Raw genomic sequence first — 16,504 nt, 5'->3', positions numbered from 1 at the left:
GTTCCAAAAAAACAAACAAACAAACAGAGCTATCAGTCTATTGTATTTATTGTGTACAAATTTTTTTGTGACATTTTACTGTCTCAGTAATATCTTTATCTTCATTTTGATGTGTGATTGTTCAATTAAAATTTGTTTAATTAATCAGAGTTTCACATAATTCATGTGATTTTAAAATTGGTAGACAGCCCTAAATAAAACTGGATGAGAGATTCTCATAAAAAATGACATTAATTATAATTATATACTCCACTATATCAATAACAGTAGTAATGGTATTATGTTATGGTATTATAGCGGAAATTGTGGTTACCATGGTACATTTTATTAGTGGTGGATGGGGGCCGAAGGAAATCATGAGAGATAAGTAGATCATGTAAAACAGATGGAAGTAAGACAGAAAGAGCACAAGTTGGTGTTTCCAGGAGACTTTGAGTATGTAAAGAGACAAGGATGAAAAAGATGACAATGCCACAAGGTGCCGGTCCTTTCCCTGGGGACACGCCATTTTTCTTGGTATTAAAGCAGCTGCTCTCTACATCCCACATCCCCACACTGCCGCAGGCTGTATTTTAATGAAATTTCACACCCCGCGTCCCCGCACATCCTCCACCTGTCTGTCTACACAGCAGCGTCTCACTTAATATCTGAACTCAGATTACACCTCATTATCGGCTCTCTCACCTCAACAAGACACTGATGCCTTTCGAGTTTCAGAGAACTGCCACAGCTGTAGCAATTTCTAGCGGCGCGCGGGTGTGTATGTGTATATAGTCTGCTTTGCACATGTGGACGGTGTCTGTAATATTAGTAGAATCATCGATCTCCACTGAATGATATTGAATATAAAGGTACTAGAACTAAAGTCAATTCAGTTTTCATTTCAGTTTAATTTTATGGCACATTTCTTATTGTTTCAAAGCAGATTTACAAAAAAATATTATAATGCCTAGCAAGACCCCCAGTAAAGTCAAACTTGATAATGGAAAGGGAAACTCTCTAAGGTAAGTATGAAACCTTGGATGGAACTAAGACTGGCTCATATTTAAACCGATGTATGTTTCTTTGTGGTCGTGTTTATTTTTTAGTTTTTTTGCATAGATGAATTAAATTGTTCAAAAGTGAAAGTAAAGACATTCATAATGTTACAAAAGAGTTCAAGTTTTTATTCAGCAAAAATCCTGAAAAATGTATTGCAGATTTTCAACATTGATAATGTTTCTTGAGCATGAAATCTGCATATTAGAATGATTTCTAAAGGATCACATGACACTAAAGACTGGAATAATGGCTGTTGAAAATTCAGCTTTCCCATCACACAAAGAAATTACCATTTATTATATATATTAAAATAGAAGTTATTATAAACTTGAAATATTTCGCAATATTGCTGTTTTTAATGAATTATTGATAAAAAAAAAAAATGCAGCCTTGGGGAGCATAGTGTGCATTAGGGCTGCACGATATATCGTTTCAGCATCGATATCGCGATATGCACATCCGCGATAGTCACATCGCAGGATGTGCGATTTTTAGTATACTACTGACCGTTATATTTATACTGATCGTTTTCGCGACAGCTATTGCATCACGCCACCCCGCGACGCACTGTCTTCACTGGACGCGAAAAAGCGACCGTTGCAAATCCTTTGAACTTTGTGTCAGTACGTCATAAAAAGAATGAGGGATTTACTCGCAAGAATTTGCTGTGTCGCTGTTTATTTATTTTATATCTTTGTTCTATTATATTTATCTATGTTTGTAATTTGTTCATTTTTCTATGCTGATTTACTCATCTACAATATTTTTTTTCCAAATAGAGCTTTTCAAGTCATCTGGAGTTTTTTTTTTTTTTTTTTTTTTCATATCGCAATATATATCGCAGAAATACAAAATATCGCAATGTGAGTTTTTTCCAATATCGTGCAGCCCTAGTGTGCATACAGGCATACAATTATTAATGTAAACTGATTTAATCAAGCCACATTGTATAAATGTAAACTGGCTCGTCTCTCTTCACTTTCTGGATGATTAACAGGACTGGGCAACATGGGAATGCTCTAGGGTCCTCCAGCACCGCTACAAAAATGGATGGCCTAAAAAGTAATTTACTGGACTTGGACTGCTAGTTTTGGAGGCATTTTGTGGATGATGAACCTGTTTGTCAGTGAGCCAGGTTAATATCTCAGAGCCATGCATCACTTACTCGCCATTGAATAACTGCTCTGTCTCTACACAGGCTGAGGGGCTCTTTTCTCACCAGAATGCTCCCGCTGTAAGTGCTGTGCTTTGTAAACAGTGGATAGTTTTTGTAGATTGAGTCTGAGTGCAGGGATATTAGGATGATTTGTTGTTTGTGTATGTGTTTTTTGTGCAGTTTTGTCATAGTCCTGTTAATTTGTGGGTGCTGTGTTCTATATGGACAGTTTAGTTTGTAAAATGCACTTTTAATGCATTTGATGTGGTGCATTACAGTGTGCTTGTAGTGGAATTAGCATGCATTCTGTCACGTTGAGCTGGTAGCGCAGAGGCAACTAGCTCTGTATGCGTGTATGTGTGTGTGTGTTTGTGGAAACTGCCAGTGGGTGTCAAGGCTGTTATGCAGAAATGGGCCTGAATTCATTTTCCTGCATGTGTGTTCATTAACCTTGGCACACAAGAGACAACACAATTCCCTCTGAAATTTGCATCACCAGATGGGTTTTTCGTCACTGTACAAGCCACAGAGATGCACTCTAAATCCTCTGTCTGAGCTGTCAGCTTTTTAATCTATCTCCTCTACATAAAGTTTCTCAAGAGTACTTGAGTGTGTTGATTCAGTGTTGTCCCTGTATTAGGTTAGGGTAGGCAAGTTTATTTATATAGATTTACATTCCATACACAATGGTAATTCAGAATGCTCTACATAAGCATAATGAAGAAAATGAGAAGTAATCACACATGTAAATTCAATGATGTAAAATTGCTTGGGGAAAGAAAGATTAACCTAAATTAATCAGTTAAATGGATTAAATCAATTCTAAATGAATAAAAAAGGAAAGAAAAAGTATAAATAAAACAAATTGTATTAAAATATTGTATTAAAGAATAATTTCAATACAAAGATTAACCTATTTTTTTCTTACATTAATATATTCTTGAAGCTGGATCCAGCTGTGTGTGGTATAACCACTGTTTGCAGTGAGCAGTCTGTATTTCTTGCTGACTCAAACGTAGTGATGTAATAGGTCTTCTAAGTTTATAGCCTTTTCTATATTGCATATTTACAAAATAACTTTACCTGCTCTACCTGTTGCAGCTTCCAAGTTCCATATTTTTCTACTTGTAATAGAAATACCAATTAAATGGCTTTTCTTGCTGTGTAATCACAAGAAAATAGTCACAAGAATGGTGTTCATTTAGGGGAAAAAAGTGTTTTTACTAGTGCTGTCAAACGATTAATCGCATCCAAAATAAAAGTTTTTGTTTACATAATATATGTATGTGTACTGTGTATATTTTGAAAATATTTACATGTACATTTTATATATTTATATTATTATGTTTTTTCTTATATGTAAATATATTTAATATATAACATAAAATTTTTCTTAAATATATACATGCATGTGTTTGTAATTATATATACATAAGAAATATACACAGTACACACTCAAATATTATGTAAACATCTTTTATTTTGGACGCGATTAATCGTTTGACAGCACTAGTTTTTATACACAATAATATATATAATTTATGTACACACTATAAAAGGGGTGATTTTTATAGAGGTTCAGTGCACAAATGCACATAGAAGCATTTCAGTGAGACAGGTCACATGAGAAACAAACGCAGGAGAATGTGAGCAGAGGATTTAGCCCATGTGTGATGGATGTGTTAGTACAGAGAAAACCAACAGAGCAAAGGAGAGCCTGGGATTTATGTAGGCCTTTGTGTGTGTGTGTGTGTCTGTCTGTCTGTCTGTCTGTCTGTCTGTCTGTCTGTGTGTGGCATTGTATTTTTCTGCTTGTCCAGGGCATAAGAGATTTAAGATAAAATACACTGCTAGGCAACAAGGACTTTTATCTGTCTCTTTTTTTGTTCTGACAGATAAGTATTTAATTTCTCATCAGAAATCTGTTTGTTTTTACTGATTCTGCTAGCACAACAATGCTAATTGTGTTCATCGAAGAGAAAAAAGAATATTTTTAGGTGTGGTCTGTTTCCTGTCTGAGTCATGCTGTACCAGCCATGTGACTCTAAAATCTACCCTTAGTTCTAGAGTGCAGTCTTCATGCTAAACTCATCATACGCTTCTCCAGCTTTCTGTGTCTGTACACATCCGGAAATTAGAATGTGCAACAGAGAGAAGCTGTGATGCCTCAAAGCATTTTACATATCTGTGAGTTGTTCATGTTTACAGTTTTAAAAGAAGCTCTAGTATCTGTCCTAATTTTTAAAGAGAAAGAGAAAATTAAACAGTCTGACCTAAAACACTGGCATCTGGTGCTGTCTAATGAGCAATCTTTATCTCTGCTGTTTTCAAGCATTGTTGTGTTCATGATCCTTCTGTTTTGTTTCCATTCAGAATTTTTTTTACACACTTTTCCTTCAGGATGCTCTCATATTTAAATGGAACAAATGTAATGTCTGACTTGTTCTCAGAAACATGTCTACAGTTTGTGAAATGTCACCAATGTTTTTGAGGTCTTTAGTAACTTGCCCAACAGGAATTTTTGCTTGCATCATGGTGCTTGCTCTCATTATCTCATAACATTAATGTGTTTGATAGTGTTTTTCAGTATCTTTTATTTTTTTAAGCATGTAGCAAGGTGATTACAAATAAGCAGTGGTCAGTTAATACACGCATAAAAATATACTCTGCCTTGTACAGTGTAACCTAAAATCTTGATTTTGTAAAATAAATTTAATGTCCATGTTATTTGTCATCTACCTGTAAGCAGAGACAAAACCAGGCTCAGTTTGCAACTGTGAGTTTTGTGTTTCTGTAGTCACAGGAGTCGTGAGGAGGAGCGCATCTCCAAACCAGCGGCGGTATCCACTCCAGTTAAGATGACGGAAGATGCCCTTTTGGTTCCGCCCACAGAACAGCCTGGGGACAAACAGATCCCTCCACTGCCAGGTTGGGACTTTCACCTCCAGACTTTCAGCTGTCTTCTGTCTTTACTTCTGCTCTCCTACTGTCTTATCTCCCCAGTCCAGTGGTGTGTGGCAACATTTTAAATGATGTGGCAAAGTCACCTTGTTGTTTTATTGTGTTTTTTTTAGTCCAATGTAAAGTCATGTTTCATTTCCATGTGATGTTAACTAAATTGGCAGATGAAACTAAATTTATCTAGCACATTGATCAAGCAACAATTGCTACAATATTTTTGCATGTTTAAATGAACAATTTAAGTCAAATTCTCATGTTTCTAAACATTTTTAGATTACTTGTAATTAAATAATAGCAGCAGTAATAGACGCAAATTTTGTCTCTCTTATATAGAACTGCAAACTACGTAAACTTTTGTAATGTCCTTCAATTTCCACTGACTTTGTGGATTTTGTTACAAAGTCAGATATAATTGCTTTGGCAGAGTAGTAAGCCAATTCACAGCTCACTTTAATGTGACATTTCAACTATATTTTACAGTGAGGCAAAAGGAATTGTGATTTATATTAATTATTGTGTGTATATCAAATGGTGTGTAAGCCCAATGTTCTCCCTCACCTCTTTGGAAAAAAACGCCCATTTTGTTCCTACTCCTACTCCCACCTTTCCACTGATCAAAATCAGACCTCTCCTCTCCTCTAGTTTTCTCTCTGTACCGTGCTGCTGTTTACTCCTTAATCTGACCTAGCTTCGGTTTGGTCCTTCATGTTCTTTTTGGGCTGAGAGATTGTTCTTAAAAGAAATATATTTATTACATCATGGTCAGAGTCTAACCGAAATGTGTGTTTAGAGCCGAAACCAGTGTATGCACAACCTGGGCAACCTGATGTTGATCTGCCGGTCAGCCCCTCTGATGCCCCTGTGCCCAGTGTCACCCATGATGACAGCATCCTCCGGTCAGTGTTGTTGTATATTCTGTACTCCCATCGTGCTCCCAAGTGCCTTTTCTAGCGACTTTGAATTTACTAGCAATGTAAACTTTCTGTATTATTGTGCAGATGCATGTGTACAGATAATTAAAAACGAATTAAAAGCCAGTTTTATTCTCTGTTACCAGGCCTAGTATGAAGCTGGTGAAGTTTAAGAAAGGAGAAAGTGTAGGATTGAGGCTGGCGGGAGGAAATGATGTGGGGATCTTTGTTGCTGGTGTGCTGGAAGACAGTCCTGCTGCTAAGGAAGGCCTGGAGGAGGGAGACCAGATACTCAGGGTGAGGATCGTCTTTTACATTCACCACTAGGTACAAGTAACATCTTTAAAGGCTTTAAAGTGAGGTCTTGCAATATGGATCTAGCACCCATTTTAAGACCTGTAAGACCTTCGTTCATCTTCGGAACACAAATTATTTTTGATGAGCTTTCTGACCCTGCAGAGACAGCAATGCAACTGACATGTTCAAGGCCCAGAATTGTAGTAAGGACATTGTTAAAATAGTCCATGTGACATCAGGGGTTTGACTGTAATTTTCTGAAGCTACAAGAATACTTTTTGTGCACAAAGAAAACAAAAATAACGACTTTATTCAACTATTTCTTCTCTTCCTTGTCAGTCTTCGACGCGCATTCACAAGAGTACCACGACACATTCCTTTGCTTGTAAACAAGGTGCAGTGCATCCAGGTTATGTCAGAACACTGGCTCCTTCGTCAGCAGCGTCACATGCGTAGTGGTACTCTCGTGACAACACGTCGACTGACACGGAAGAGAAGAAATAGTTAAATAAAGTTATTTGTGTTCTTAGGTAGGGATGTAACGATTACCGGTTTGACGATTAGTCATGCTAAAATTCCCCACGGTTAGTATTACAGTTTCATATTTTAATTATCATTAAAACCATATTCGATTACCGCGATTTGAACAACTCACGATAAATAAATATCGTCCAGTATAAAGCACAGTTTTAAGTAACAGTCTCACGTGCGCACAGCACGCAGAGTAGTTTCGTTTTGAGTGAAAATAGGGCGGAAAAGCTGTGAGGTTTTAAAAGAGTGTTTTACATTAATTATATGAATGTACCTCTGAAGGTTCTGACTGTCTTCAGAAACGATTCGATGGCATTTTGTTTTCATCTTCGCCCCATGTAATGCCTAAAGGAAGTGTTCTTAATCGCAATGCTGCTTTGTCCACGGAGTTTACGGGAAACAGCTGTATTCAGCTTTTCCATATAAAGCACCACCTGCTGTCAGAGAGTGGATTTACAGAGACTTATATTTACATTCAGCCTGTGTGCAGTTTCAGTCTGGCCAAAAACGGACCGAATTTGCATGCCCTGCTGTAAATTTTGACCGGTTGATGAAAAACAATCTTAAGTGGATTCTACACATTTAAACAATACAGATAAGTTATCTAGAATTATTTATGGAGCAGATAAAATACATATAATCATTTATTAATCAATTATCATTTTGACATAACACTTTTCTTTATTTAAAGGCTGAAATGTGAGGTTTACCTTTTTATGAAACTTTTTCAATGCTTTATTTGAACATTTACATTAGATATTTGAACATGCTATTAGATAAACTGTTGTCAGTCAAGTTGTCATTTAAAATCCGAACATCATTGGTAATGTTATTGTTTTAGTGATTATGCAAACAAAAAGTCATTTTATTTGTTGTTTGTTGATTTTTAAATATAAAACTTGGTGAATTGATTTATGTCGGTACTTTTTGAACATTTCTATCACATTAATAAAACCGTGATATTACTGATAACCATGATAATTTTGGTCACTATAATCGTGATAAGAAATTTTCATACCGTTACATCCCTATTCTTTGCACACACAAAGTTTTCCCGTAACTTCATAACATTAAGGTTGAACCACTGATGTCTCGTGGACTCTTTTAACGATGTCCTTACTACCTTTCTGGGCCTTGAAAGTTTCAGTTGCATTGCTGTCTATGGAGGGTCAGACAGCTCCCGGATTTCATCAAAAATATCTTAATTTGTGTTATGAAAGCGAAGGTCTTATGGGTTTGGAACGACATGAGAGTAATTAATAACAGAATTAAAATTTTTGGGTGAACTATCCTTTTAAGGATCAATATCGTGTCCTCCTAGTGTTTGCCTAGTTAAAGCTGAAATCTGTATGAGTTTGTTAAAAATGACAAAATGTCATAGAAGTAAATTGATTTTAGTTAACATTAAATAACTAAAAAATATATATTTTATTTTATAATATATAATCAAATGTCAGAACATTTGGAGCCAACTGTCATTCTTTCAGTTCTATTTGTTGCCTTTAAATCTACACTTTGAAATCATTTGTTAGAAAACATCACGTGCAGCTGATACAGTAGCATGCTTAATCATATCAAAGAAATCTTAAAGCATGTGTTTGATTCATTTATTTATTTTTCTACTGAACATCTGCTGTTGACTAATCTGTGCTGTAACACTGTGTAACGTCCCACTTTTTCTCAGAAAAATATGAAGACACTATGTGACCCCTGTGGCTGTGGGCAAAAATAATCATGACATACTCCTGCTCTGACTCAGTGCCTGTCTCTCCTCTGTTTCCAGCTTTCCTTTGTTTAGCCTTTGGCCACACAATGGCACTCATTGTTTAACTCAAGCCTCCAGTGGTCTTATGCTATTGTCAGTTGCTATGTGTAATACAGAGACTCTAAGTCAGGCTCATTTTGGCTCATTTGTTTACCACTGAACAAATTTAATGAAACATGGATAGTTTTGTTTCTCTCCCACACTAGTCCCAGAGCAGTGTGCGTACTGTACACACGTGTGAAAGTTCCCGTCCCTGCTGCACAAACACACACTCCTTAGATTCCAGGCCCTTCCCCACAGCGAGACTCCCAGCTCATTGTTTTTCCCTTTCCATTTTGTCAGAGGTGACTGCATGTTCACCTCTACTCTACTCTTTTTTTTTTTTTATTTTTATTTTTTCTTCCCTGAGATTGTGACTTTAAGATAAAGTAGAAACAGAAAAAAGTGGATTTTTCTCTCTCTCTCTCTCTCTCTCTCTCTGCTTCTCTTTATTTCTCTTTCCACTGTCAATAAACAGTGTATTGTTAGGGTTTTGCACCGCAGAGATCTAAAGCCTGTTTTCTTCTTGCGTTCCTGTTCATAGGTTAACAATGTTGACTTTGCAAACATCATTCGTGAGGAAGCAGTGCTATTCCTGCTCGATCTGCCCAGAGGTGAAGAGGTCACCATCCTGGCTCAGAGGAAGAAAGATGGTGAGCAGATGCATACGCTTTTCACGTATCAGTTATGTTTGCTTATGTTCACTTATTACGTGGTTCTTTTTGACTCCAAAATCCCCACCCTCTTATCGAAGACGATATTTGAAAGCCCTCTTATCTAAACTAATGTGTATCTCCAGTACTTTTGATGCCTTATTAGGCCTCTTGGAATTTTTCTGAGGCACCTTAGTGGGCTCCAGCCCCCTGGCATAGAACCACTGGTATAGAATATTTAACTCTTATTGGTCACTCGCAGCATTCAGTTGTCAAATGTCTTCTGCAATCAAATATATATGTTTCTCACATAGCTGCACTAGTATATCATGTCTCTTATATCACTCTTTTGCCTTATTCTTCTCACATAATAAAATTTTAATCAACATTTTATGTCCATTTCTTTATTTATTTAGTAAGTACTTCTATAATAAGTGGGATAATGTGCTATCTGCCAGGTTTTAAGGGTGATATAAGACCCTTCTGCTTCACATTGGGGGCACGATCACCTTGTCTGGCTTTATTTATTTATCTGTTATCCCTTTCTTATATAACTTGCCCTGCTGTTTAGTTAAGTAAAATTCAGTCATTCTAAGAAAAATGTTATTATAATCTATTCCTCATCACTTCCTGTTGACCATCTAATTTATGCCATGTCCTCTAGTGTACCGGCGGATAGTTGAGTCTGATGTGGGCGACTCCTTCTACATCAGAACACACTTTGAGTATGAGAAAGAGTCTCCGTATGGGCTGAGCTTTAATAAGGGAGAGGTGTTCAGAGTGGTGGACACCCTCTACAATGGCAAACTGGGCTCCTGGCTGGCCATCCGCATTGGGAAGAACCACCAGGAAGTGGAAAGAGGCATCATTCCCAACAAGAACAGGTAATCACCCAGTCAAGCACCAGCAGTACACAAACACCTGCTGTAGACGTTATATTTGGAGGATACAGCTTAGTAGATCATATATAGATTACTATAAAGTTTTTAATCTTGTGCAGTGCATGACTATCTCTATACAAGTCTATGATCCTAGAGAGAATCAAAATTCAGTATATTTTTAACTAAAGCTTGTTTTGCCATCTTCTCATCAGGGCGGAGCAGTTATCAAGCGTACAGTATACACTCCCCAAAACTGCAGGCGGTGACCGAGCTGACTTCTGGAGATTCAGAGGTCTGCGTAGTTCAAAGAGGAACCTGCGGAAGAGCAGAGAGGATCTGTCAGCTCAGCCTGTTCAGACCAAGTTCCCCGCGTATGAGAGGGTGGTTCTTAGAGAAGGTATGTATGTATCTTAGAGAAGGATGCACAATATGTCAGTTATCAGGCGATATTAGAGAAATTAATTTATTATTACTCAATTTTAATTTATCTGTATCAATATTGGATGCATATTGACTGATATTGTAAATTTGATCATTTATGGTAATTTCCCCCTTTTTAAAATTTAAATGACCTTTTCCTCCATGGTCACTTAAATTAACATTTAAAACACTAATAATTTAATAACAAAAATTTCAAAAATATTTTTTTTTTTTGTCATGCTGTATAATAATATTCTACTGAGCCCCTAAAGGGACATTTGCAAAAAATAAAAAATGAAGACTTTCGCGTGCTCACAAGAAACATTTTGCGTGGGCACGAGAAACTTTTTTGAGCTCATGCGTTACAGTTTCCGGTTGCGTCACTTCTGCCATCTTACAAAGAAGAAAACAAGAGCATGCATGTGCATGAATTACCCTAATTGAGATCTATTTTGGCCTTCAATACGAAAACATTGTTTCTGTTCTTGCATTCGGACACAGATAAATGATAATATAATTACGATTATTAACGATTATTTTTTATAATTATTACTTTATTTTAGTTAGGCTTTAAATAACTGTTTCATTTTAGTTTTTCATTTATTTTGACATTTCTTTCTTTCTTTGCCTGCATGCCTTTATTTTTGTTAAATACAGTTCTTAATACAACATATATTTTACTGTTTAAACATGAATACAATATTTATTACATTTAAACTCGTTTAACAAGCATTTTAGAAGTATTACCTATTGTCCCACATAAAACTTTAAAAGCCAGTTAAATATGTATATAATCGAAAGCAATTATTTATTTTTGATAATTATTACTTTACTTTAGTTAGGTTTTCAATAACTGCGGTTTCGTTTCATTTTCATTTTTATTTCTTATATATATATATATATATATATATATATATATATATATATATATATATATATATATATATATATATATAATTTAATTGAAATATTGTATACATGTTTAAATGGTAAAATATGTTGTATTAGGAACTAGTGTTGTCACGGTACCAAAATTTCTGTATTCGGTACCGATACCAGTCAAAATCCACGGTTCTCTGTACCAATTTCGGTACCAAAGCAATACACAAAAACATGCTAATTAAAAAAAACACACTATTTCACACTATAAGTCAAACAAAAATAAAATGTACAAAAATCAATGCAATTCACCCAAATTTAATTTGTCTTTTAATTAATGAAATTTAAACATTTTATTTTTTGGTAGGCCTAAATAAAGGGAGTTTACTATTAAAATAAAAATATGGAAGAAATATTGTGTGATTTATTTATTAAAAAAATAAAGTTTTATTAATTTTTTAAACAGTAGTAGTAGTAGTAGTAGTAGTATCACATACATTCTACTAAATAGTAGCCTAATATATTTCTGGCACAATGTCTAAACTGAACTTTTATTTTGCCGTGAATACCTTTACCTTTTTGTGTGTATATGATATAACGATGGTTTTACTCAAATGAAATGGTAAAATGCTCGTGAGGTGACTCTCAGAGCAGTTCTGGAGATGTTGTTTATGTATTTATGTCCTCATTTAGATGGCAGATGCTGAAATCACCTCGACAGTGTATGTAACAAAACCGCGCGTCTCTGCCATTCATTCATTCATACTGAGACTCGCAGAACATGCGGGATTGCGGGATTCATATTTGAATCGACTTTTGCGGCTTAATATTTACAGATACTAGTCTATATCGCGATTTAATTTAAGTGTAATGACCTACTTTGACAAATTTCATGACATTCCGTGTAAACTGTAAATTCCGTTTTTAAACTAGGTTCCGCGATTCTGTCCGCATTTTCTGCATGGCGGAAATCATACGGCCCTACGCGTCAAGAACCGGGTTGACTGGGTACTCGGTACCACCGGTACTTAAAAACACCTGGTACCGTGACGTTTTCATTTTTTTAGTACTGACTTGGTACCGAAGTACCGGGTCTTTTGACAACACTATTAGGAACTGTATTTAATGAAAATAAAGCAGGGTTCGTACGGTCATGAAAAACCTGGAAAAGTCATGGAATTTTGAAACGGCAATTTCCAGGCCTGGAAAGGTTTTGGAAAAATAAATAAACCCAGAACGTTTTGAAAAAGTCATGGAAATCTGTTTCATAAATCTTTGTGGAATAGAATTATGTTTAATCAGGTCCTGAATTTCAGCGCGGGATCGCGCATATCGCATTACTCATTTCTGCAGCTTCCGCATTTGAAATGAGGGAAATTTCTATTTCAATATAGCGTGTAGGTTAGATGCGTAAATTAATCCACACAGACTATCAGATCAAATCAATAATTTGATAACAGCTTGAGTGATTCAGCTGTACCACGTCTTCTCTCTCTGACTTTCCCTTAAAGTGGCTTCTCATCTGCGCATCTCGTCTGCACTGCAAGAGCTGCTGCACGCTGCAATATAAGACTTTCGCTCGCGTCTCGGGACAGTTGACAGAATTGTCACTTGCCTAATCGGGTCATTGTTGCATCGTCACAAAAATATATTATTTACACGTATATTTAAGCCATTCGGTACTCGCGCCCTCCAGAGGCGGTTTCCTGTGTGCTCAATCACATCCAAAGCGCGCGCGTGCATGTATAAAGCCGCCTTTGCGAGTACAAAATTGAGTTTGATACCAAACAAGTGCAGTAGAGCTCTGCACGGACCTCAAATACAGGCCCTAGCCCGGCCTTTGTCCGACAGCTTATCAGAATTACTGGCCCGAGTCCGACTGGAGCCTCTGTCTCTCTCTCTCTCTCTCTCTCTCTCTCTCTCTCTTTCCCATTACACAGCTGCTGTTGCAGCCATTAAAAATAGTTCCGTTTTTAATGGAAAAATGGTTCTATTTCTTTTGGGTTCTTTATTGAGTTGCAAACATTTTTTGTTTGCTAAATTCAAGTTTTTATTTTTTAAAGTAATGACCAAGCAGCCAGCAGTAGACAGTGAATCAACCATAGCCTATGTTTGATCAATTTAGCCTTCATCATGACTTGCCTAAAATAAAATCTATAGATATAAAACACTTCAAGCATATCCCAATGTTAGTTTAAACGTTTAACCTAGATAAATGTGCGCTTTTAGGTGCATATCCAAGCGTTTGTGTGGAGAATAGAAGCTAAAGCACACTTTGCAGGACATGGAGGCGCCAGCGCGATCACTTGCATTTTTTTCTTGATAGTGGAAACAACTTAAAATATGCTGCCATTTTTGCTCATAAACGTATGAGTAATACATCATTTGGATCTGTAAAGGGTCTACTTTTATTTGTGTGCATTTACAATATCAACAAAATGTCGTGCTTTTTTTTTGTAAAATAAAGAAAACATACAGGATGCGCTTTCTGCCGTCTCGGGCTTGAGCAGAAATCTTTAAATTACTAGGCTAAGTAAAGATACGTTTAAAATTGAAAACGAAAAATAAGGAGATGGTGAGTCAGGATCGTCAACTTCATCCTTGCGACACTGACTCAGAAAACACTAGTTTATTAATTAATAATTTAAATTAGGGGTGTCAACGTTAACGCGTTAACGCATGCGATTAATCAAAAAATTTTAACGCGTTAATATTTTTTAACGCAAATTAATCGCTTGATAAGGTTTGACCCCAACTTCTTCCCGTCATCACAGCGCGAAAGGTTATCAGAGACTTTGAGGTTATCTATCATTGTGTGACAAGGGTACAGCGAACCAGTGTTGCTATAGGGTACAAGTGGGCTATTTTGACAGTCGCAGGAAAAAATACAGAGCCGTTTTGGGCTACTTTTTTAATGTACCGTGGCCGCCCAAAGTGTATATAGACAAATAAAAATTTAAAAGATCCTTTTACTAATTATGTATTATGTGTATTATACTTGAAATGTATCCCTGGCAACTTAAGAACGGAGAGGCGGTAACATCACAAACAACGTGAGTTTCAGCAGAGCAGCAGAAATAAACATGACAACAGCCACTATAGATTATATAAGATAATAAACACACGATTACGATAGATATGGTCTGTATGTGATTTTTTTTTTTTTTTTTGATTAATGTGCACATCTGAAATGCTAATTTGTGCAGCGATATAAAAGGCTATAAATAGCATATTTTAACAACAGTAAACGACCAAATTCCACATGTGATCGTAAAAGGAAGTTATTACAAACACTCGATGAAGTGAGTTCTGAGTAAAAGTGTACTATTAATCTCATAAATTGTCTTATGAAGCATGATGCTAATATTAGCTCTAATGCAGCTGCAGAACAGGTCCAATTCTTCTTCATAATGCATTTTGTCATAATACTTCACGTAAGGTCGCAAGAAAATGTTTTGTTGTATTTATTTAGAAATACTTTTGATAATAGTTGGGTAAATGTATACTGGGATTGAAGCGATGTGGCTTGGTAAACATTTTATTGCCAGTATAAAGGCAGATAATGGCTGAATAAAAACAAAAGAATAATGATAAAAGAATAATAAGGATTATGTCTCATACCTGGCGGAAGTGTGAAAGGTTCTGTTTCCTTAAACTAGTTTGTCATGCATTTATTTATTTCAACACATTTACAGGTAAATCCTAGTATATTAAATTTGCGGTTAATCATGATTAATCACAGTCCACGACTGTGATTAACGCGATTACATTTTTTAATCGATTGACAGCACTAATTTAAATATCTCCTTACTATTTCCCCCTGACACATTCATGGTAATTGCGTGTGTTTGACCGCGGAACTTGTACAGCTGCGCTGATGGCAGGCTTGCTGCTGGCGGGGACACTAAACACCGTCCGAGCCGCTCTTGACAGTCGAGGTCACTTGTTGTCTCCACCAGCGCGGCAAGTCTTCATTACCATTATAATTGATGGATGTCTAAAATAAAAAAATAAGGAGAAGCCTGGCCTGATGCCCAGCCCGCGTCTGAGCTATGATGTAAGGTGATAAATAAATCTATCACTTTACAGTTTATTCAATTTCTGCATATTTCTGTACCTGGATGCTACTGTTAAACCGTTAAAACGAAATTCGAGTTAAATAAATGACAATATTTAGTGATGTGATATGTTCTCTGCGTGGAGTAATGTCTAGCGCAGTTGCATCTTGTACTTATTACTAAAACAAATAGAAACAAACAAGTAGCATTAATAGTTATTAATTTAGGTTAACATATGTTATGATAATTGGAACAGATTTTTATTCTTATTGTAAAATAATGGAACATTAGGTCATGAATATTTTCTCAAAAGTCATGGAAATTTATTGGTAAAAATGTGTATGAACCCTGTAAAGGCATGCAGGCAAAGAAAGAAAAATGTCAAAGAAATAAAAAAACGAAAATGAAACGAAACTAACAGCAGTTAATGAAACCTAACTGAAGTAAAGTAATAATTATCAAAAATTTTAAAATCGCTTTCGATTTATATACATTTAACTGGCTTTTAACGTTTTATGTGGAACAACAGGCTATTGCCATATCGGAATCTAAAATTTGAGCTTTTATACTGTAGCTACCAATCTCTTCTAGACCTCAAAATACGTTTTAAATGTCAGAATCAGAAAGAGCTTTATTGTCAAGTGTGTTTACACACACAAAAACGCAAGAAATTCGTCTTGGTGACAGGTGCATCCAGTGGAGAAAGTACAGAGAGAGTGCAGGCATATAATTTAAGGTAATAGAATGAAATATAAGGCTAATAATAAACCGAATCGACAATACTTTTAAAAATAATAACATATGGTAAATTATACAAAAATAGATAAAATAGAATTATGAATGTGTAAATATTTTAGGAGGTTATGTACAAAATATAGAGAAAATAGAAAGAATTATGAATGTGCTATTTTA

At 35.8% G+C, this 16,504-nt stretch overlaps 1 protein-coding gene across 10 annotated transcripts in view; it reads left to right on the top strand.

The window, feature by feature from the left end:
* The window catches only part of tjp1a (tight junction protein 1a), a 129,323-nt gene that overhangs the window by 96,122 nt on the left and 16,697 nt on the right, over positions 1-16,504 (top strand). For all 10 annotated transcript variants that reach the window (XM_058782071.1, XM_058782072.1, XM_058782074.1 and 7 more), the window contains 6 exons: positions 4,995-5,125; positions 5,949-6,054; positions 6,216-6,366; positions 9,246-9,354; positions 10,019-10,238; positions 10,448-10,632. In XM_058782071.1, coding sequence (XP_058638054.1) covers positions 4,995-5,125; positions 5,949-6,054; positions 6,216-6,366; positions 9,246-9,354; positions 10,019-10,238; positions 10,448-10,632 — 902 coding nt within the window. The remainder of the gene's footprint in view (positions 1-4,994; positions 5,126-5,948; positions 6,055-6,215; positions 6,367-9,245; positions 9,355-10,018; positions 10,239-10,447; positions 10,633-16,504) is intronic.

Source organism: Onychostoma macrolepis, chromosome 07 (assembly GCF_012432095.1).
Source record: "Onychostoma macrolepis isolate SWU-2019 chromosome 07, ASM1243209v1, whole genome shotgun sequence".
In the NCBI taxonomy this organism is placed as follows: Eukaryota; Metazoa; Chordata; class Actinopteri; order Cypriniformes; family Cyprinidae; genus Onychostoma; species Onychostoma macrolepis.
The sequence above is the reverse complement of the archived record's forward strand: the minus strand, read 5'-3'. Positions and strand labels throughout refer to the sequence as shown.